Here is a 24,289-nt window from a genome sequence, read left to right on the forward strand (position 1 = left end):
AAAATATATGCTGCTATTACCCCAAAGTCTGAGATCAATTCTGTTTTCACAAGTTATTTATATAATACATGACTTATTAGAAAACATAAATGTGTTTCCTAAAAGGTATATTTTTGATGCCTATCTAAAAGGGAATTATTTCTGATAGTCTATTGTCTCCAGTTGTGTCTTATGTCCAATATTTTATAATCACAAAGGTACCCTTTTGATATCAGTTAAAATAAACAATACATACTGGTGTTGAAACAAGCTTTGTCAAAGACATTTTTTTAAATCAGGCTGGGACTTTACATTTATTAGAAGGTGTTCACAAAAATAAGGGTAACATCATGCATATTCTTTGCAACTAAAACCAGTTATGGTTACAATTTGGAAATAAATTTAAATAGACACAGAGATACAGTAGTACATATACACTCTACTTAGGACATTAATTTGTGTACTGATAACTGTCAGCAATACATCAGAAGTCTACAATCAGCTGATGGAAAGATTGTATAAGGAAGAAGAAACTGCTTCACCTTCTCACACTATTTATGCAGCTTGACAAGAACGTCAGTGTGAATTGCCTCCTAAATTTGAGAGGCAAGAACAAACCAAGACTATACTCCTGCAGTACAAAACATTTACGCACAAAATACACATGCATTGCAATGCATTGGAAATGGGTAAAGCAAGAAGAAACCCATAACTCAATGCTTTATTAACACAGTTCTACAAAGGAGTCTCAAATAGGATTATATAGTTCAGTCACAGTAAGGCCACAATATTACAATGGATAAGGACCACAGAATTTGGCATTCTGTGTTAGTAATAGAACTCTTATTTCTTTACCTCTATACATGTTCCTGAATGGAATCTCAACAAAGTCCTTCTTCTGGTTTTGTGTAAGTTTAACATATTGCTTAATACAACAGTTAGCACAGGAGATAAGGATACTGTCACAGGGAAAACAAAACCTATGTAACATTCACGGAGTTTTTAGACTATATGCTATGTGCATTTATATGAAGCAGGCTAATCAGAAAAAAGACTAGCAAAAGATTTCCTCAAGTTTCGAATGGTTTCAGCTTTTGCTTCGTCTTCATTCACAGATGATCGGAAGAAGGACGATTCTGTGAAACTGAAGGCATTTGTCAAAGACTGCGACTTGCTGCAAGACAAAAATATAACAAGTTTTGTATGGTCATATTGTCTATCAACTTCCATCCACAAATAATGCATATAAATTATGAGAAAAGGAAAAATGTCCATGAGATGTAGACAGTTTCCATGTGAACAAAATGGATATTCAACACAACTAATAAAGTTAGATGTAGCATACAGAGCTGCTGCAATACAGCATGTTCTTTCTGTAGTTTGATTTGCAAAGTAGGATAATCTTTTTGTTAGAAGATACACTGCCTTTTTACAGATCTGAAACAGGTCTAGTAAATTGGATGAAAGAAATCAGAACTTAAGGAAAAACTGGGCCTGTCTTAATCCAAATCACTACCCAACACAGGATGATGAATAATTGTGTTCCTGAAGTCTGCAAAAAAATATATGCATACAGAAAAACCAGGTATATCAACAAGAGTTTGAAGAATGAATCCTAAAGTTGTAATGTACTCCACTGCTTTGTTAGATATATTTCATCCTCAGTGGAAATATAATGACACTATTCCTATTTCAAAAAATTCCCCAAATTGGGTATCATTTTGCTTGCCTGTAAGCATTTAGTCTAGTAATCCTATTCTGTTTTTAGTGCTATTATGTAATCATGGTTTAAGTCTCTGTAAGCATGAATAAAGTAATGTACAAGAAGGGAAATGTCTGAAGTTTAAAACTAACTCAGGTAAAATAACATTTAAAAGGTAGGCTTGAATTTAAATAGAAAACATTAATGAGTTATAATCTTTTTATGAAGACATCCATGCATTAGTAAAACTAGTTAACTGATTTCATTTTTATCTCAGTACAATAATAGGATTTCAGTTTTGGCTACAGTAAAACTGAAACACTTTCCTTATTCAGGTTGTTTTATACTATCCATGGCTTGCAACTTCTCTGCCTCTGAACTAATAATGTACAGCAAACAGTGCTACAGGCGTTTTAGGTTTTTCATAAATTATAGTTGTGTTAATGAGAATAGACTGATAAATGTTTGTTTGTACTCACTGAAAGAGGGAGGGTGGGAAGCAGCACTTGACTTGATTAGTAACACAATAAGTAGCCTAATTAAATATTTATTCACAGATTAATAACATGTACATACAGGTTAGGCAACAGCATGTGGGTGAATACAAAGCATGCACATGCAAATAGAGTTAATCCTACAGGCAGGAGATTTGAGTCTTGGTGTGGACCTAAAACTGCTTCTTGAAAGTTAGAAAAACTCCTCTTAATATGGCTAGCAGTTTAAAATCTGTAATTTCTTTTTGTTTGTTTGTTTGTTTGTTTGTTTTTGTTTTTGTTTTAGAGACTATTCCACTCAAGGAAGAGAAAAATGAATCTCCATTTGAAGAATTGACTTAAGGAAAGGGAGAAAGATGGGAAAGTATATACAGTACAGTTTTTCCATACCTGTTTTTCACCATTTTTCTTAAATGTCAGAAATGCACACATTAAGTTTTAAAGTAGTTTAGAGTCTTCCATCTTGCTTAAGAAAATTGACTTCCCTATTCTGTAGGTATACTTAAGTAGTGGATGAATTAATCCAAGTTTAATGATTATAAAACTAAAGAAATACATTGTCCTAGGAAAGCAAGGAAAATCTTTCTTTCATTAGCAACTATACTTGACCTTTTTTGACTATTGTTTATCTTTGCATCTTGTCACCTAACAAGTCTGTTCCCCTGACTTGTACTCAGGCAAGGACTCGGAATTGGTTCACACTAGCATTAGCAAATGAGCGGATGAAAAAGGGGGATCTGCGTTACTGGATAAAATGACAACTACATGCAAGTATTTTTACTTGTCAAAATAAGTAGAATGCATCTTCAACTTCATTGGAAGTAGTGTGTATCAGGATCACTATGCTGAAAACCAGCAAATCATTGCTAACACCTTCTCCGGGTTTTCTGCTTACTGGGTTAAAGCTGCGAGGGGATATGTAGCTACACATCCTTCTCACATTCTGTGCTGCTGCATGCAGCTGCCCAGATAGAGCACTGCCGGTGTGCTGTGCCCAGCAGAACCTTCCAGCAGTGAGGTAACGGCAGGCAGCTGTCTGTGCGAGTCCTGCCTCTCCTTCAGAGAGGGCCTGCCTGAGTTACTTGTGCCGTACAGTCAGTGGCAATGTATAACCGTGACCAGAGTGTGACTGTAAGAAGCACGGCTTGGCAGCGTGTTCATTTGCATTGTTTCTGAGATAGGCCTTTTGAAACTGGAATCTGTTCCTTGAGTGACTGCGAGGTTAAAAGTTGAAACAGATAAGACTTCCTCTTTTCTGTGCAAGCTTACAGCACACCCAGATCATGAGTCAGTGACATAAAAAGAAAAAAAAAAAAAAAAAGAGTAAGATGAAGAGTTTTTACATCAGACCTAGCTGGGGCAGAAATTGCACAACAAATATATGAAATTTTGTGTAGCACAGGACATAACTACTGCTATTCTCTTCCTAATGGTAAACAGATAATAAGCTTTCTGAAACTTTTTAATATCATTCTAGACTTGGGAACAAATGTATATCCTTTCATGAATGTTAGACCATCTCCCAAGTTACAACTGCAACGATAAATCTAAGCGTATCATGAGGAGACAAGAAAACTGATAAAGCAAATCTTACTTAAGTTGGGGATGAGACTGAGGCTTCTGTTGTGGCGCAGGCTGTGGCTGTGGTGCAGGCTGTGGCTGTGGCGCGGGCTGTGGCTGTGGCGCAGGCTGTGGCTCTGCTTCCTTTGCTAATCGGGTGCTGGAGGGACCTTGAGCCTGGGCACGCGGTTGCTGGGTTGTAGGTCCAGGCGGACGCTGTGGCTGAGAAGCTGAGGGCTTTGCTGCCTGCCCAGGGGGGTACATGCGCTGTGGCTGCAATGGCTCCTGGCTTTGTGATTGCATTCCTTGGGGTTGCACTGGGCCCCCTAGGTTCAGTACAAGAAAAACTTCATAATGTTATAGTATCAAAGAGCTCTTACTAGATTCATATCCAACACTTTAAAATAATCCTCGAATGTGATTAATTTTACTTTTGAGGCAAAATTCTACTGATGTGGACTGCAGCTTAATGTAGTCAATACTACTAATCACAGTTGGTACATTAGTAACTTGCTTGGAGCCATCTGATTCATCTATAAAAATGCTAAACCCCAAATTTATCCCAGCAGTAACTCCACTGACTTCAAATTAGATTAGTGGAGTTACACCTGGTATAATTTTGGCCCAGCTAAAGGAGAGGCTGTGAGAGAATTGAATATATCAAAAATATCTAATTCAGCAATACAGCTACTATTTTCTGTGTAGTTATTACAATTTTGCTCCCCCAAAGTTTAGAAGTTATTTTTGTAATATTCCTCTTAGATTCATTCTTATAGCAACAAAACAACTTTATATTGAAAATTTTCTGGCTAATTTAAAGTCTTTTGATAACTAATCTAACATCTTGGTGAAATACATCAAGAACATTACAAGAAACAAAAGAAAATCACTATTAACTCTTTACCAAGGAGATCTTCCCACTGTGAAGGAATGACAGTGAAAAAAATATGGTAGCAAGTGTGTAACTAACATGTGTAGTAGAGACTTGATTGTGAAATCCATGGCTGAAAGATGCTACATCATCACCGAGGTTTTTTTTTTTCTTTCCTCTTTCTGACTGAAATAGTGCTGCATCAGATATCAGTGGCCATGCTGCTCTTATCTCACATCAGATGTCCGAATGTGGTTTCCTTGGATGATATTTGTTAAAACAATCTTTATTCTTCCATGTGACAAAGCACACAGGACATCTGAGTTAAGCAGATGAAGGGACAGGATGAAATTCTGAGAGATTTGTTTGTATAATGCTTCAGTAAGGAAATGAGCTTTGCTGAACAGTAAATACTATACAAGACAACTGATCTAGATGTTCTGAATATTTGGGAATTTTTAGTCTTACACAGATATTCAGTGCTAGTAAAAGACTTGCGTGGGTCTCTAAAAGAACATGTTCATATCTGGAAATACAGTTGCAATATATATATTTTTTAATTGTTATTATAGATACTTTTCCACTTACTATAGGAGATTCCAGCGTATGTGTCTGAGAACAGAACGTACTAATTCTTCAAGAAGTTTTAATACAGTTGTAGCAGTGTGTTGTGGTGCAGAAAGATAAATAGCACGTACTGTATGTTAAGGAATGTGCCTTCATCGTTTATTAATTTTAACCACTTTTGTAGGAAATATTTGAAGGTGATAACATGGTCTTGCAACATCTTAATAAGGATCATTTGCTTATTAGTCTCCCTTCACTCAATACTGAAAAACAGAAAGGCTTCTTTTCCCCCACTTGTATATACAGGCTTGAATGCCAGAAACTTTACACTGAAGACAGATATAACTTTCTTTTATTGCACATTAAGCTGTACAAGATATTTCACATAAAAGATATACTGCTGTCACACTTCCAGCATTTGCTCACTTTCTTGCAGCTGGGTTGTACAAAAGGCAACAATCATGAAAGAAACTTTTACCAAAAATAACTCAACAAAACTGAACATTAAGCCTACACTGTAAAACATCTGTTCCCTGTTACCCACAATATTGCACCTAAGCATGCTTACATGCAGAGAGACATTTTGGCTTGCTTCTTGTCTGTGGTATGTAGCAATAATGTGTGCCCTTGTAAATCCTTTACAGTCAACAAGCTGAAATCCTGTCTGAAACACCCATCTTTTCTTTGCACACACAGCTCACAAATGTCGTGTGAAAAGCATTTGTGAATACTTGTACTACTACATGCAAAAAATACCAACTGCTTTAAATAAAATCAATCATCAGATTCATTTCTTCACCCCAGGGCAGTATTGTTTATTCACTTTTATGGTATCTGGAGGTAAGGATTTGTGAACCTGATTCTAAGTGGTACTTCCTTAATACAGAACAAAATATCCAATGCCATCATTGGAATGATTACTGACCCAGACAAATGCTGATCACTAAAGCAAAATATTCATGTAAGTTACTGATAGGTAGTAAACAGTAGCACTTACCACAAACATTTAAATAGCTAATAATGCATACCTTAATTCTCATCTTACCAGCCAGCATGTACAAAGAAAAGAAATGCTAAGAACGATGATTCTCACTGATAATTTTTTTTCCAATGTTTGTAGGGAAAACAGAAGTAGAACATAAAGCTGTTTTCCCTTTAAACAAAACTGTTTGCACTAAACTGATGGCCACTACTCATCTTTGTACATATTCTAAATTCAAATTATAGTTTTGTGGCTCACTCGCGACTAAGTTTTATGGTATGCTAGCATTGTGTAGCTTGTGACTGTAGGCTAGATTTCTCACAACAGATTAACTGCCCACCTGTACATTTCTTGTAATATTACACTATAAACTGCTTATGCAAAAATCATAAATAATCTTCCTATAGAAAATACAGCAGTTGTCAGGCATCTCAAGTCTTTTTGCACATTTGATTTTAAGCAATTGTTATAAACCCTATTTAAGTGGATAATGCTGGGACTGAATTTTCTTTATAGCTATCTTGATATTTCTAGGTTTAAAATCATAGACCTGAGTTAGTAAAGAAAACCACCAACATTGCATTCCAATCAAAGGGCAAGATCTCTAGATGGTTAAAGGTACCTTGGTCTACCATCTCTCAACATCTCAGTATTTGGAAAAAAAATGAGCTCTTACAGGAAGTTTAACAGTCCTTGAGGTACTTCTCACCAAATAACCTGGGCTTTAACTCTTAGGTGAGTATAAGATTTTGAAAGTATTTGCATTACTGTTTTATTTAAAAATCTCCATAGATACTACTAATTCGGAATGACAACAAAAGGAACTACTTCATTGAAATAAGATACATTAAATACTCACACTTTCACTGAGATATTGCACATAGGTGGCCCATTTACATAGCTTTATAGCTAATAATTTAATGCAGAAATACTAAAAATATGAATACCAGTATGTAAAATAGAAGATATTTTAAATATTCCTTGGGAAGAACTGTATCGTACTTATCGAGTCTCTGAAATATTAGACTTCCACTTGGTTATAAGTAAAACTTAAATGTTAACAAACTTTATAAAATTATAAATAGAAAGCCTCACCAGCAAATTCTAATCTAGACTTTAAAAAATATATCTGGATCACCTATCTAATACTCATGCACGCACACACACAAAAAAATAAAGGCGATGAGTATACTGTGCACACACTCACAGTGTAAGCAAAAGTATTTATATTTGAACCTCGGTGGTATTTTACTGAACGATATATAATACTCAAAAAATACTGTCTAACCATCCATACAGTTGCACTGGGCTCTAAAGAGGCACATTCTTTGTACACTGTTGACAACAGCCCTGAAATCACAAATTTTACAGAGAAAAGTAGGTAAGCATTACACGCACAGACATGAACAAGTAAACAACCAGACGGTATAGTTGACACTGCATAGAAAAAACACAGTCCAGGTCAGCATTGAACAATGTAAAATTGAACAAAACTGGTATGTTTGCTTTTAAGATTGTGTTTTTGTTTCCTTTTTTTTTTTTTTTTTTTTTTAATAATTTTTATTTTAACCCTTGCTTTTAGTCTCAATTATCTAAGTAGCCTGGACTTGTTTTGGTCCTACTGCAACGCCATTACAGTCGAGAATGTACTGTAAACAACCTTGAGGTGGTGGTCGCTGAGGTGGGATTTTGTTTGGTTCTGGCTCCTTTAGTGATCCACTCTGGAAAATATATTTGAAAACAGAAGAGAAAAAAATTAGAGTAGCTTAGTTCCAATTTTCCACTAATTTGTCCTTATTTTCATTAGAAATCTCTTTAATGTTTGGGGGCTGAACATCTAATTTTAATTTATTCCAGATAACATTTTCTAATTTAGTTGCTGCCTGCCATGACATATGAATCTTGGACTAATTCAAAGCTGAGTTCTGAAAAAAAATAAAAATGTTTTCCCTTTGCAGCATGTGATCATGATGTAAGGAGTGCCTTCTCAAATCTTACTGCTATTTGTGTATGGTCTTTCTCCTTCAGTTCCTAGCACCTTGAAACACTTTTTTGTATCTCATCACTTCTGCTTTTTTTTTTAGGATAGACTGAATAGAAAGGGGACTTCAACAGATATGTTTGTGTAATTCAAGAAATAATGTATTTTTAATTACATTTTTTTGTTTCTGGAAGTGGTAGCACAGCAGTGCTAGTTTCACTTTGATTCTCCGGCTGTAAATGGGAAGAAAGATGGACTACTCTGGGTTAGCTGTTTCACTAAGCAAAATTAAAGAAGGAAGCAAAAACCACAGACAAATAATGAAAATAATTAAAATTACTTCATGCTACTCCATCTGACATGTTATTAGAAACACATGTAATACTTAACTTTTCAAAACAGAAGATTTATTTGGCAGTATCATTTTCAAATGTATACTTGTCCAGAGGAAAAGATGCGCCTGAACCAAAACCTTGGAGCAGAACACCCTCTGGGAACATTAGGATTTGAATCCAAGCTTTGTCTTGGGCCCATCTCTAATATTTTTTAAAAAATGAAACATGTTAAATCATTGGATGTAATAGCTTAGATTTTTTTTTTTATTATTATTTTTTTTTAAGGATTCAGAGATTAAATTGCCATCTGTTGAGGGAAAAACCCAGAATGTATTAAATAATAAATGTAAAATTAATTAAGCATGTTTTTTTTTTTTTTTGTAAAACTTACTGTTTTTTTGATTTTTCTAATAGATTTGTATTTGATCTCAGAACCATAGAAATAAATCTTACTCATAGTGATGCAAATTTCAGCACAGCAATCTAGATATTATACTTTCTAAATGTTACAAGACAACAACACTCTATTGTATGCAGCTGTTCCAAATTGCTTCGTCTGTTTAGATACATAAATAAAAGGAAATAGGACACGTCCAAAACTCTAATTATTCAGAGTTACCAACCTTTACAAGGCCAAATGAAGGGTAAAAATCATATGTATAAAATGAATGAGGCAAAATCTGATTCTCATATTAACTGATCCAGTTACATAGCTCTTGGTAACCATCAATGTAAGGATGAGGATATGTAAAAAGAGAATTTCATGAGGAAAGACACTGTCAGCAGATAATCTGAAATGTTTTAGTGTGGGGTAAAGTCTTCTTTGTTTTGTTTGTCTCCTTTCTCTAAATTTCTGAACCATATATAAAAGTTCACTTTTTATCCAATGCATTTTTCATGACACCTTAAGTATTTGTGATACCTGCTCTGTATGATGCACTGGAGCTCATTTAAACAATACATACATACACCAGTAACTCCCTGGATACTGGGGAAATTAGCACAGAGAGTGGAAACCTTGAAAAGCTGCCCTAGAGGAGCTAACTCCTTTCATATTCTAGTACTATTGTTCAGATGCACCTGGCACCTTCCCCTATATACCTTAGGGCATTTGGGTGTTCTCTATCACAGACAGCTTCTGTTTCCTTTGGTGTTGAAGTATGACACATGGAGTGTGCCCTTAAAGTGAAAATGTGAGTACTGGGGCTTAAGGACTTCCAGAAGGAGTCTTCTGGAGGACTGAACCGATCATGTGACTTTTGTTAGAAAGCACATATAGTATTTTACAAAGAACATTATTACTATTACCATGTGATAGATTTCCTAGCCTTACAGAGGTCCATAAAACAATCTGCATAGTTCTGTGCAGTGGCAGACATAAACTAGAGAGGATATGAATGTGGCTATTTTTCTACTAAAACAAAAATAAAAGATTATATAGGTAAAACTCATATTTTATTTAGAAACTGAGAACAAAGGCTGGTGATTAAAACTCACACCTACTTGAATATTAAAACAACATCTGTAGGGCCCCTGTCTCCTCTGTGCCTTGAGGCTGAAGCAAGTCTACTATTTGTTCTTGCACCAGAATGGTCTCAGCTTTTATCACACACACCACTTAACTGACTTGACAACATCAGTATTTATGCAATCTGCATATCTCTCCATCTTACCATGAAATTATTTTATCCTAAATTAGGCTTTCAATAAACCTTACAGAAGCTTGCTAATCCTTACCTCAACTGTTCTGAAAGCTCAGAGCTTTTGTGCATTTTCTGTTGAAGATGTATTTCCCCCACTCTAGTCATTGACTGCAGCTGTCCTGATCTTACCACCCACACATCCTTTTTTCACCAGATATCACCTGGTGCTTCCAGGAACCTCACCCACACTCCAGGCCAATCACATGGGTATATTACTTTTGCTAATTAGCCAACCCACCCAGGCTGACCCAAAAAGACTAATTAGCATTACATTCCTAATTGAGAAATCTTACTCATGGTTTTTCAATGGTCTGTAGTAATCCAGTCCTTTTCAAGACTGTTTTTTTTTTTTTTTTTTTTCTCCAGACAGTCAGAAACCTTGATACTTGATATTAAATACAAGCTTTGAACCAGAGTCTTGTTTGCTGTCCTGAGCCAAGGCCTTTAATAAAATCCAGACTTCTTCTAAAACACCAGTTGTTGGCAAATTGACTACAGTGTTACTTCTCACCTCTCCAAGGTGGTGTGCCAATGTAATTGTAAGAGCTGCTAACTCCTCATAGGCAACACAATCTCTCTGAACACAGATGCTGGACTAGACCTGTCCTGCAGATGTTTTCACCCCTTCTGTTATTTTTTTTTTCCTTTGTTGCCCAGCCTAGAAGCTCACCCTCCTACCAGTTTCTTTTAGTATGAACATGTTGTCCTGCACTGCAGTTCTGATCTACAAACTTGCTTACTGCTTAATTCAAACCTTACAGGAATCAAGGATTAGAATGCAGAATATGTCATGGAAGATAGCCCTGGACAGATTATTATTTGGATGCTCAGGGCTTAGTAGTTACTAGTACAGTATGGTACAGTAATTCATAGTACAGAAACTAAACTACAGTTTTCAGTATGGTTTAGGACTACCTAAGTGAGGTGTGGTAACTGCTGGGGCAAGGAGCCGTTTTGGTTTTCATTTTATGGAGTACAGCTTTCACATCACATCCAAATTCCCCCAAAAAAAGACAGGATTGCTGTTGTTGATAGTAACATTATCTAGAGCTGCTTATAGAATCTCTCCTCTTCAAAGGGGATTTACTGTTTACATAGCTATTACAAAAAATACAGCTTTATTTGTGGAAGCCTCTAAGCCACATGAATACTACAAATACACTGTAGTGATTTCTCCGCTCTGCGTATAACAATGCTTTGGTTGTATAGTGGTGTTTAGAATATTGGCTAAATTAATTATAGCCAGAGCAGAAACCCAGCTACTTATCTAGAAGATAAGTGTCTGTTGGTGTCTCTGTAGCACTTCCTTCCTTTCAACATTCACCTGAAATGGTCTTCTTAGAATTTTTGGGAGTAGAACTGCAGAAAAAGACTGTTTTTCCAAGCATGATATATTAAAGTTTGATCAGTGGTACTACTTCTTTTTCTGTCTTTTATATTTATATAAATGCAGATTGGATTCATATATATTTGAATTTCGAATAATCTGAAAAATGCTGAAATGGGTGGGAGCAAAAGCAGCAACTTGTCAGGGAAATAGCCCTTGGGTATGAGAGATGCTAAACTGAGTCCCAGCAAAAATTGATGTTGATTTGGCTGAGTTTGAAGATTTTGTGAATTATAGTTGGAGCATATATAGTTGTTTTTGGGTTTCATTTGGTTTTCTTTATAATGTAATACTAGAAGCTTTTCTAAGATATTTCAATATTTGACGGGAAAGTCATATTGTTCAGGTCAGGAAATAGAGGGGTCAATTGAGAATTGCCAAAATGGAGGCTGAGTTTGATCTTATATAGGAAACAAGAATAAAAGTAAAACAAAGCAGGAGTACTAAGACGAAGCATTACTGCAAAGCAGAGAGGTAATTTAGATCATTTAAGCAGGGTGTCAACAGTAAATGAATGCTTAAAAAGTGACAGAGATCTAGACACTCTGTCCTCACAAGAGAGGAACGTTACGCCTGTTCAAGGGGATGAATGTAAACTTACCAGATGAAGGAAGAGTCCATACCCACAATATTTGGAAGATTGTGTCTTGCTTAGTTTAGCAAAATAGAGGCTCGAAGGCAGTATGGTTGCTTTTTGCGAATATGTTGTAGTGGTAAAGAAGTGGAAACAAGCTCAACTAAAGCATAATGTGAACCAATAAAAATGGACAGGAAATAAGCACATAGTGTGTTACTTAGCAAAGCAATGAGATGTTGAAGTGACATTATGATGTGGAGAATCCAAAAATAAGAAACTCCTTAGTGCCTAACCGTTCACTGTTTCATACCTTCAGTGTGCAGTGAGCATGGCAGAGATTCTCACCAGTTGCTGGTACAGACCTCATCCTGTACAGGGCGAATCTGGCATAGGTGACTTATAAATGCTTCCTTGTGTTGCTAGTGGTGCTGAACAGGACTACAAAGTTTTTGCTATTTATTCCCTGTAGACTGAGATGGGCAGTGAAACAGGCCTACTTACAGTGATGATGGAGAGATGCCCTAAGGCTCACCTTAAAAAGAAGCCACTTTCACATTGTCTAGTACAAAGTGGCCAGCTATAGGAGAGTTGGCTCCTGCTTTGTACATTTTTTGGGGGTATCAGTGTCCAGTGTTGCCCTTCTCCACTAAGGAACTCTATATGGAAAATATACTCAGCAAAACTGATGCCAGCCTAAAATTTCTTCATGTTGAATCTGTGATAAAGAATTAAAAAGTTTAGACCAGCTTTTATTGTTGCTCAACCAGCTTTCCAAAATACCTATGCAAAACCTGTAAAATCTTCCTCTGAATGGAACGGGAAATGACTGCTAAGAGGAGAAAACAAGCTATACAGCTTAATTTTACTTGGATTAATATTTACAATATGCCCTGAAAAAGTTTTTTTGTAAGCATAAAAAACTATTCTAGCTTATATTTTGTATACTGCTTTCTATTGTTAGATAACTAATTACTTCCTACAGAGGAGATTTCTTCTAGAATATTTTTACACAGCCGTAAGAATGAGTATCATATTATGAACTCACTGCTGTTAAAGGGCAGTATTTTCTGCCTCCAGTATTTTCCTTGAGACACTGAAACAGGTAGCCTCTCATTGTCTATGGCAGTCCTATGTTCTATTGTTTTGCTGGGAAAAAAAAAAAAAAAATCCTAAAAAGATGATGTATCTAGAGAAAAATTGGGATGACAATTTATCACAAAAAAAAAAAAAAAAAAAAAAAAAAAATAAAAGTTTCTGAAGAAGTAGCAGCACTTGTAGAAGCTAAGTGGTCCCCTCCCAGAAACAGTCAGTATTTCTAATGGACAAGGATGCAATCTGATATGATTGCAACTCTTGCTTAATGAAGCCAGATTTCAACTTCTGTTTTTGAAAAGGGAACACTAAAAGTATGCAGTTGCACAGCAGCTTTCAGGCAGTTCTTCCCAGTAGAAAAATTGCTCCCCACAGACAAGGTAGGAATGTGGGCTATGTGATAGGAGAGAGCTCCCCCTGTGTGCTAAAGCAGCTGAGACTGAAATGTGTGTGTGAACGTTTGTACCAGAGAAAGAGATAGATGGCCAGGCAAATGAAAGAGGTACAACATATCTTGAAGACTGTCCAGTTACAGGAAAGTTAAACTTCCTTTCTCAGTGTACATAGACACCTCTGGATACATAGAGGGTAAAGTACTGCTCGGGGCTTGATAGTGTCAAAATGCTATGTTGTTTTTTGAAATTGTAAGGAAGGTTTTGACCCTGGGACCCAGAGATTTTAACCTTGTTTGATGCTATGCTCTATCTGCTCCTCCAGTCTTTAAACAAAACCAAAAACAGATTTTTATTTTTATTATTATTAATTATATTATTATTATTATTATTATTATTTTATTTTTTTTATTTTTGTGACAAGTGATCCTTTCATGAACAGGAAGAGGTTAAGATCTGCAGAACTTCCTCTGGAGATCCAAAGATCCATCATTGCTGGATCAATTTAGAACTAAAGTTTGTGCTTCAAAACAGAGTAGGAAAAAAGATGGAGCTAACTCAGGGCCAGTGTTATAAACCATGGTATATTTTAATATGATTGTATCAATGTTACAGAATAGTGGAGCAGGAGGTGGTTTGGGAAAGAAGTAGTCACAGAGTGAAACACTTGAGCTCTACCACAAATAAAAGCAAAGTTCAGAATCTGAACAGAACATAAGACTTGTCTGTCAGCGGTTGCATGTGCTTCTTTCCTTGCTTCTCTTGGTACAGCACAAGTACACAGCCACAAAGATGAAGCATCAGTAGTGGTTGGTCTGAACTCTGAAAACCTTCCTGAGTCTCTCCTAGGAGCAGGGAGACACTGGGGAATGATCTATGGGCAGCTGAGGACAAACTTGCTCTACTGGCAACTATCCAGATGGAGCACTGATCGGACACTAGATTAGTGACTGAAGTGGTGAGGGGAAAAGGAGGATGCTTATGTTTTCCTATGGACAAGTCAAGAATATTTGAAAATGAGCTGCTCTGTTTTGGATTTTGCCTTGATTTCTCTTTGTGCTTATCCTTGTTTAAAAATCACAGTGCTTACTTAGCACATGGTCCTTATTCAAAATAAACTGTGGTGATGACTGCTGGGGAGATGCACAGAATCCTTGAAAGTTAAACACAGAGTAAAGCCAAATGGCTTTGCTTAACAGGTTATGATTTAAAGGTCAGAGAAATCAAATAAAAAAAGTCAAGTGGAGACAGAGAATGATAACAAAAAAGGCAAACACCCACCACAGTGGGGAAAAGAAAGGAGGCCAAGGAAAACCTCCTCCCCAAAAAAGGTATTTCTATCACGTTCAGGTTAGATAAAAAAAAAAAATCAGATAGTAAAAATAGATGAACAATATGGAAAAATAAAAAATCAAAAGAGTTTTATATGATAGTAAGTATAGCACTAAGACCAAACAATGAGAGACTAACTTAGACTCTCTGTATTGCCTGTTTCATGGTGACAGGATCAATGTTTTCCTTGTTCTTATTTTGAAAAGACTACATTTTGCCCTATAATGGAATGAAGATATTTGTTTTTGAAGTCTCCAAAAAATATCTGTGGGACAAGAAAGCTGTTCCTCACAGAAGTCTACTAAGAACATATACAATACTCTGTAGTGGTAGGCTCATGATTACTTAAGAATTAAATGTTTAAATTATCCTTGAGGGTAGACACCATCAAGTTTCAGAGTTCTCAGAGAGAGTGTCTGCTTCTGCCAACACAATTGGTAGTTTGGTAGATGATCAGAAAATCATCTGGCTGAAGATGATCAAAAAGTTAACAAAAGAATTATTTTATTGCATAGTGAAGAGAAAAAGAGAGTTTTTTTTTTTTTTTTTTTTTTTAACAGTACTGTTATATTGATTAAAATAATCATGAAAAAAGTATTAACTTGTAATACTTGTTATGTTTTTCCATTTAGTTATCATTTTGTTGTCTTCCATAATATGAAAATGATTATCACTAAGGCTACTGCCTTATACCCTACAGAAAATTTAAGTTATCCTGATCATCCTGGACCTGATGCTTGACTCTGTCAGGTTGCCACTGGGACTTTTTTCTTTGGTTTTCTCTTCTATTGAGTATTTTTGTGAGCAACTCTTTCTGTTATCAAGCTTTGTTCAGCTTATCTGTTCAGCTTATCTGCAGGAGTCATGTATTCTTCCAGGTACTCTGCTGGCAACAAGAATTCAATAGAGAGTAGTCAGAATAAAAATAAATAAATAAATAAATAATAATAAAAAAAATCAGGCAACGTACTGAAAACTTTTATTTTATTTGTACAAATTTCTGTTGGTGTTAGCAGATCCTAAATCCTAAATCCTAAATCTTTAATATATGCCCCTTAGTATGTTTTATTATCTAAATGTCACCAGAGCCTTTGAAAAAGGGCATTGTAAGGCATACTTGTTTAGTTGTTGCACACTATTTCAAAACAAACTAGGAAATATAAGCACTTATTAGTGTTTTGTTTTACTTGTTTTCATTTAATTGATATATTCCCAGCTAACCACCAAAAACATTTATGTAGACATCACTAGCAAATATCCAGCAAGCTATTTACCTGTTCCTGCTCTACAGAGACAATACTAAATAAGCAAAGAACTGACCAAATATACTTACCTCCTTAGTAATTACTCCACCTACTGGTATGGGATTCTAATAGCCATTTTAAAATAGGTTATCTTAAATTTTAGAACCAATTTTTTAGTAAAATCTCTTCTCAACATCTGTATGTTGTGTTCCACTACTTTTTAACTGTTGTCAATATTAAAAATATTAGGATTTATTTTCCTGCATGAACTTTGTTTTTAATATTACACTACATGAATATCAAGTTCAAATGCTTAAAATAAATCAAACTTTGTGTAATGAAATAGTGACTGCTTTAAATACCTCATCCAGGCTCTTAAAAACATCTTTAATCCAGCAGTTAAGTCTGAATCTCCATCTCCATTGTGATCTCTATCACTTCTACGTTCTTGTAGGATCTGCCTCAAATAGATGTCTAATTGAATGATGCACAAAATATCCTTGGTGTAGTAAAATGTATGCTACCATTATATACTTGTGATAATTAAACTTGACTGGTGTAAATTTAACTGGAGTGAAGTGTACCTGCACCTTTCACCAGGAAGGGGTGAGCTCAAGTTCCTTTATATTTCTATTTTCTTCTGCTTTTCTTAATTCCATACATTTAGGATCTAAAATGGTACCAACTGTTTTTCTTTATAATAGTGTTATGCAAAATGGTTGAAAAGGAAACATTTTATATTGGCAAAATATATATCCAATTTGTTGTTTAAGGTGATATACTTTCTGTAATACGATGCACTAAGTTGTAGTAATAAATAAGACAGCTCTAAAAATCAGTTATTAGAAAGAGAAGAGGCCACAAGATGTCGCTGGGATTCAAAGAACCAAAACGTAAAACAGATCCTAGCTCTGGAGTGAACATCCAATTTCAAAAATAACTTGTAAAAATCAGTTTAACATGCCAGTTTTAAGAATGACTTTTGACTTATATAACCACTGAAATGTAGTTTTTAGTGTTCTATGGCGTATATATGCACCAGCAATGTTTTTTATTGTCTCTGGTAAGTCTTGATGACAATGTCTTAAATTTTCTGGCAATATAGCCAACTTGGTGCTGCCTGATTTTTTCTTAAAGTCACAATGGTAAGTCAACTAACATTTTAACATAAAAAGTAATGTGCTTTTAAATGTGCTGTGATTTAAAAGGGCTTCTAGATGCACATAGCAAGAAGTAAAGAATTAGTAAGATTTTCTTTGTATTTACTAGTGCCTGTCAAAAAGCATACAAACTTTCTGAGGTTATCAACAGAGTATACATATTAAATGCTAATGCAGACTACAGAAGATGCTCAATTAACAGCTACATAGATATACCACTTGTTTATTGACTGTTTATACATATTGCTTTGTTTATACAGAGTAATATGATTAGGAATTTGGAAAAGTAAACAATTAAAGAGACATAACAGTAAAACCTTGTCCAGACTTTTTCCAGGTTCTCTGTGCTGCCTTGCCCTGTGCAGAGAGAAAGTCAGGCTATCTCTTAGGTATATTAAGGATCCAGGTTTCCATAAGATGCTGCTTCACAAATCTACGTACATCTGTTTTATGGTTATATGATGTCAGAGCTGCCATTTATCCCCTATTTAAAAGTCCTCCTAAGAAAAAGAAATATAGTACATATGGTTTTAGGGGTCATCAGAAAATGTAGCAACTTCCTTAATGCAAGCTATTCATAAATTACACCTCCTGTCTGTTAGTATGGATTTAATCACACCAGGAAGTGATTTGTTTTGCAGTAGGATTCTCAAATACTAATACTCAAACTGTATGTTTACCTTCTTTCATAGAAAAAGATGTAGTGTGATCTCATATCATTTATTTGTTAGGCAGTCTTTCCTTCCAAAAACAGAGAAGAAAAATATGTGCCTCCAAATAAGTGCCAAGGGACAGTGACAGGAGAATTCTTGGTGGTGGTGCTAGTCAGTCATATGAATACAGCCGGGCTAATGTGAGTAGGTTTAGTATTAGGCAGCTTAAGGATGCCACAAAGCTGTAGCAAACCTACAAGTCATGGCCCTGTTCCTCTTCGAGAAATTAGATCAACTATGAGACTATAAAGCAGAACATCATTTAGAAATGAAGCCCACACCTGGACTTTAGCAGAGAAGTTTACTTCACCTAACAAGCAGATTAATGCTGCCTTTCAGATTTGCAGAAGAGAAAGTTAAGAAATGAAAGATGCCAGGTTCTGCTGTTCTAGTCTCAAAACTATCAAAGGACCATCCTCTTTGCTTCTACATTATTTATTGCTCTGTAACTGGTGTGCTACTCCTTTCTTTTAAATGGACCAGAACCAAGATATAGTTGGTAATGCTATGCTCTTTGTCATGTTGTGTGGTTATGGATTTTGTGCCTCTGGTGCATGCATTTCTTCCTTCCATTAAGGATACAAAATTCCTTGATCTTTTGTGGATAATGCAGCATGGTCTCAACAGAGTTGTATTGAAAAAACACTTTCTACTATGATGTTCCTTAGCTTCAACTGCTAACTTTACTGTAGTCATTTGCATTTTATGGTAATGTTCTTGCATAATGTAATATTCTACACAGAATTTACTCCATCACAACTAGTATCATGAATTGATATGCAGCTTTGACTATGTTTTACTATTATTGTTTTATATACAAGTGCTGCCACAGAAACAAGTTTAAAATACCCTCTACTGAACAACCACCTGTAGTTTTGCAAATTCAGAGAGCAGAATTTTGATTGGTGATCTTTCCTACCAACAGATGGAGACAGGTATGTGATTCCACTACCTAGAACACTTCACTGGGTAGTTTAATGTACTGGTTGTTGCTTTAAGGAAGATTTGACAGAGGCTCCTCAGCTGGCTTGTCAAAAGTGTTAAAAGAGGCTACAAAAGGAAGAAATTTAGATTTCATTTATTGCCCACAAGTAGAGCACCTGGATTTTGGTCTTTCATGGAAAAACATCCATAAATGTCATATTCCTAGCTAGAGTTCTACTATATATTTTCATCATGGTTGTTGGTAAAACAAGCTTCCATGCTTTTAAAATAAATAGAAATAAGTTAATATTTGAAAGAGTTTTTGACTATATACAACTATATCAGACAGACATAACTGCCCAGGGATTCTTGCTTTTCTTTGTAGTGGGAAGACTCCCAAAGTAATTGATAAGAGCAAAACTGGCAAGCTTTGAATCTTGTAATTACTTTCTTTTTGTAATACTTTCTATCCCGGTATGGTTCGATCATGCTGTCAAAGTTATGCAGTAGCCTGGGACCTCAAAAGCATGACACACAGTTTGCTGGCAGCAGCCAGAATCAGGGGGGTGAGGTGCAACAGAAAGAACAGCTTTTCTCACTCACAGATTAATTCTCTGCCTTTCAGTGTACTAGTGTAACTTGTTATAGGGCCTGCCCAAGTGTTTATAAATAAACAAATGGGTAAATAAATAATATACAAAATATATATTTTGAAAGTCTATGTAACTGATATTTCAGATTAAGAATCACAGGATCTATGCTAGTGAGATTTCAACATAAGCAACACAGTTATCTGAGGGCCTTACCTTTGGAATTTGCTCCTTCTGGCACTCTGACAGAGAGAACTTTGTTGGCCTTCAGAACATATTACAAGGCCAATCGTGTCCATCAAGATTTGGCTGCATAGCTCTAAACAAAGACTTGTTTTCCTAATCATTGATTTGTTTTCTGATGGATTACTAGTTAACTGGAACAGTAGTGACCATTGTGGGCATTTATAAATTGAAGCATTCTTTTATGCAGGATGCCCTCAATGCCACAGTAGTGAACACATTATACCTAATTTTAAAAAATGCTATGCAGATAATAAGGGAATTCAAAATGTGGCTCATCTATAGCTGTACCACTGGCTGCAAACTGTTCATTTAACTGTGATATCTGTATTACTTTGGTCTCTAAAACCACAAATACATATGCATATACTTTATTTGGGATAAATTACTGGCTTTCCATTTTATATGACATTCAGAAATATGCAGTATCTCCCCTTACCCCTGCCAACGAACAGGCTGTATTTTTCAAGAATAGAAAATAATGTCTCAGATTAGAAAAGAAGAAAACTGTTCAAAGATGCAAGGGACAGTTTGTTTTAACAGACTAACTTTATTCTTAGGAAAAAAAAACTAGTTAAAAATAAGTGTTGTGTGAGGAGATACCTGTTTTAAATATTATAGATCATTCATAATCATTACTTAAATCTGGGAAGATTAATGGGTATTTTCAAATGGCATCTTCTGTAGAACTTCTGGTCATTTTTGTCTGTCCTAAGCTGGTGGATAATATGACAAGGCAAATTTTAAGGAACCAGAGTCTGATCAACAAATATTGCAAATATTCTGAAGAGATATTTCTGATTTTGACTAACTGCAACTCATAATTAAAGGGTATGATAATGAAAATAAGGTTAACATTAAATAACATCCTGTTGCCATTAGCAAAGGCTGAATTCTTCAGTAACCTAAAGTAAGTAAGCAGAAATATAACAGAAATTCAACAGCTACGCAGCAAATATTATCTTTTGATTCATTCAAAGATTTTTGGCCTAAGAGGGAAGAACAAAAAAACACACAAACTTTTCATGGACGTGATAGGTGACAGCAATGACTGAGGAATTTAGAAACTTTCTAAAAATGTTGCTTATCCTATTTTCATTCTAGACCTTGTCTTACATAGGCAGTGTTCTTTAGAAACATATGAAAACTCTATTTACATACAACAGATAACCAGTTTCTTTAGAAGATACCAATATGTACACACATTTGTCCATCCTTGTCTTCTTGGAAATCCAGGGAAGCATAGCATGCCTATCCAGACCTTAGGTTATTTTTTTTTTCTCTCCAGAATGTGAAATCTCGTACACTAAATCTATCTAATTTTTCTATTATTTTTTTTTTTATTTCCACTAATTTTTATAACTAAACCGGGAATCTGTCTATTAATGCTACAAATTTTGTCTTATGTTGAGTGGTATGCTCCAGGCATCTCTGGATTATATACTTTGCTTCGTTTTAGTATATGGGTAAACTACTCATCCTAAAAGAAATGGTATTTTGGCATTAGGTGACTTATTTTTTCTCCTCTGTGTCCCTCTTTTTCAGTTCTCTTTACAATAGACTTGAGTCATGTTGAATGGAAACTTCTCCATTGTATGTGGTTCTGTGGTTGAAACAATTTTGTGCTTAGTTTTGAGTGGCTGTAATAAAAATAGAAACCACAGCACTTTTTTATGTGGGATGATGTATTTTTATAACTTAAAACATGATGATATATTTGAAGAACATATTAGTCATTCTACCTCAAGAACTAGTCTGTCTGAGGTATGCCACAAAATTGTTTTCAAATTGTTTACCTGGTGTGGAGCCTACTAGGAATAAAAATAGATTCTCGATTTAGGCTTGGTAATTCCTGTATTACTGTTTGGCTTACTCTGCTGTTTCAATGATCACCATGGAGCTGCACTGTTATAGAGTAGCAGTACAGTCCTTAATAGTCTATGTCAGAATGTACTGTCATGGTTTATTCCCTCAGTATGTTAAAAGAAGTACATGAAAATTGTAGCTAATAATGCTGCTCTTGACCAGACCTGCTGTCTAGGCCTATGAACTGATACAACAAGCTGGTTAGCATTTACATACCCCTTTTACACTCTTAGAGCCTTGTACAAATAAACTACAGCCTCATAAGTTACCTGAAGGATCAATAAAAGAGATTTTGTGTTTTGTAAGCGTGGAAATTGAAACACAAAGATGATTTACAAAGTCTGAAAGACAACTGGTAGCAAAAAGATGATCATATAGTCATGAAGTAGTCACTTCTCACAAATGCATAAGAAATATTGTTTCAGCATTCTTATTGACATCCTCAAGGATGTCATGATCTGTCATGATATTTAAACCTCCATGATATTTTATACAGCTGTAGCTGAAAGGAAACAATACAAAACCTGGTAGTTCACTGAAACCAGAGTTATCAGTTTACTAGTAGAACCATATCAACAAAACAAAATATTGCCTGCACTACACAATTATTTCTAGAGATAATCTCATTTAAATATGACAAACCTATTAAATGTGTTGATAAGCTCTTGAATCCTTGTAGTTGAGGGTATGTCTGTGTAGTCGTCCAGCCAAATTCTTAGAGGAAAATTTTGAGTGTAAAATTATGGAAAAAGATGCTCTATTTTAAAAGCAAAGGTTTCCTACCTGAGGCTGCTGAGTGGCAGTGGGTCTCTGAGGAGATGGAATAGGAGTTTTGGACAACATTTGGTTCATTTTGCTTACGACTAGTTCAGTTATATGTTGCCTGTCTTCAGTCTGATGCTCACCAATCAGAGGCATTGCGCAGTCCATTACCTGTAAAATAAAACAATACATCAACATAAACTTATTTCACATGACTTTTTTTTTTTTTTTTTTTTTCAATAATAGAAAATAGAATGTGATTCCTGTAGGAAGCACATAGATATAGCAGATAAGGGATGTGAGTTTTTTTAGACTATAATGTTGACTGCTGAAAACTTTTCTGTACTGAAAGTACTTTTCTGTACTGAAAGTACTTTTCTGAGCTGCTGTCTAAGCTACATTTCTGAAGATTTTTTTTTTCTTGTAGGTGTTTTTGTAGCTCATACCATGATCATCAGCTGAAATAGAACATGGAAATGACAAAACTTCAAACTTCAAATAAAGCTTCTTAGCTATCTGAAAAGCCAAACAAACAAACAAACAAACATAATGAAAGCAGAATATCAGACAGACAAATAAAAAAGTGTTTATTTCCATTCTACATATGACTGGTTAATATATTTCAGCAATTATTTCATTATGCTATTTGGGTGGATAAAACTGATATTGAATTCAGTTAACTTCAGTGGGTTCTGATGATTTCTTATTTCTACAGAAGTATTTGTGATTTCTACAGTGTACCTATTTTTGGTGTATCTCTCTTTACCCTGAAAGAGAAAATATAAGGATAAGGTAATGACCCCAACTAGTAATCACAACAGCACTGCACATTCTTATTTCGATAATAACAAAGGATTTAATTCTCTTTTGAGAAGCTGCAATCCTTTTTTCAGTTTGTGTCAATGCTATTCAGAAAAAGGTGACAGCATATCACCTGCAGCCCTGCATTCTGGTGTTTCCAATAGCAATGGATCACAAGTGATTCAGGCCTACAATACAAGCAATAGTAACTAATAAAATAATAGTAACTAATAAAATGCAGTGAGACACAAAGCAGTTAGACTACATTAGCAGTAATATACTCTATAGATGTCATTATGTCTGATCCAGTTAGATTGTACAAACTGAGTTGTTGCCATCTAATTTTCAGTCTGTGAAAAGCTGTCCACCTGAAAAGTCTTGGAGTGTCTCAGTAGTGTAGGTAAATCTTGCAGTAAATGCAATAGTAATCTGTGCTGGTAAGAGAGATGAAGAAGGAAAGAATCCTCATGGGTTTCAATGCCGAAGAATCAGTGAATTTTACGGGGGTGCTTTAGAGCTTCCAGAAGTGCACTTTCCTGTGTATCTTTGGCTTCTGTGGTTCCTTCTCTATTGCAGGTAAATGGAAGAAGATTGAAAAGGTTCAAAAGAGTCAAAAGAGTGCTGGTGGACTTTTTCTGCCACAGGCAATTGCAGGTGCTTAGGGTCAGAGAAACATCTTAAACTTCCCTCGTTCTCATCCAACCTCTGGCAAAAGGACTAAATAGGAAAGAGGGCTCTGCTGAAGGGAGGCAGGGCTATTTTGGCTGGAGTTGCTGATTCCCATCTCTTCAGGTAGGCGCTCTGCTGTAGGTTGTTGCATGGAGCTTTTTGTTTGTTTGTTTGTTTGCTAGTTATTCAGCTTGTGTAGTTGAAGGGAAGATATAGAAATTTTATAGAAAGACCGGATTGTGAAAATATTTAAAGTGGAAGAAGGTTGTTATCTGTAGGGGTGACACAACAGTCAGACTGAAGAGCATAAAGCTAGTGCATCTGCTTTGCATGGGGTGGAAGGGATATAGTAGGAACAAAACT

The 24,289-nt window shown here is 35.5% G+C and overlaps 1 protein-coding gene across 2 annotated transcripts in view; it reads right to left on the reverse strand.

Annotated features, from left to right (window-relative positions):
* Positions 1–575: 575 nt before the first annotated feature.
* SYN2 (synapsin II) overlaps positions 576–24,289 on the reverse strand; it is a 181,893-nt gene continuing 158,179 nt past the window's right edge. For both annotated transcript variants that reach the window (XM_084292741.1, XM_084292740.1), the window contains 4 exons: positions 22,478–22,627; positions 7,816–7,876; positions 3,770–4,061; positions 576–1,153 (listed from right to left, as the gene is read on the reverse strand). In XM_084292741.1, the coding sequence (XP_084148867.1) occupies positions 1,018–1,153; positions 3,770–4,061; positions 7,816–7,876; positions 22,478–22,627 (639 nt within the window). In that variant the 3' untranslated portion in view covers positions 576–1,017. The remainder of the gene's footprint in view (positions 1,154–3,769; positions 4,062–7,815; positions 7,877–22,477; positions 22,628–24,289) is intronic.

Source organism: Netta rufina (genome assembly GCF_964035555.1).
Source record: "Netta rufina genome assembly, chromosome: 10".
Classification (NCBI taxonomy): domain Eukaryota; kingdom Metazoa; phylum Chordata; class Aves; order Anseriformes; family Anatidae; genus Netta; species Netta rufina.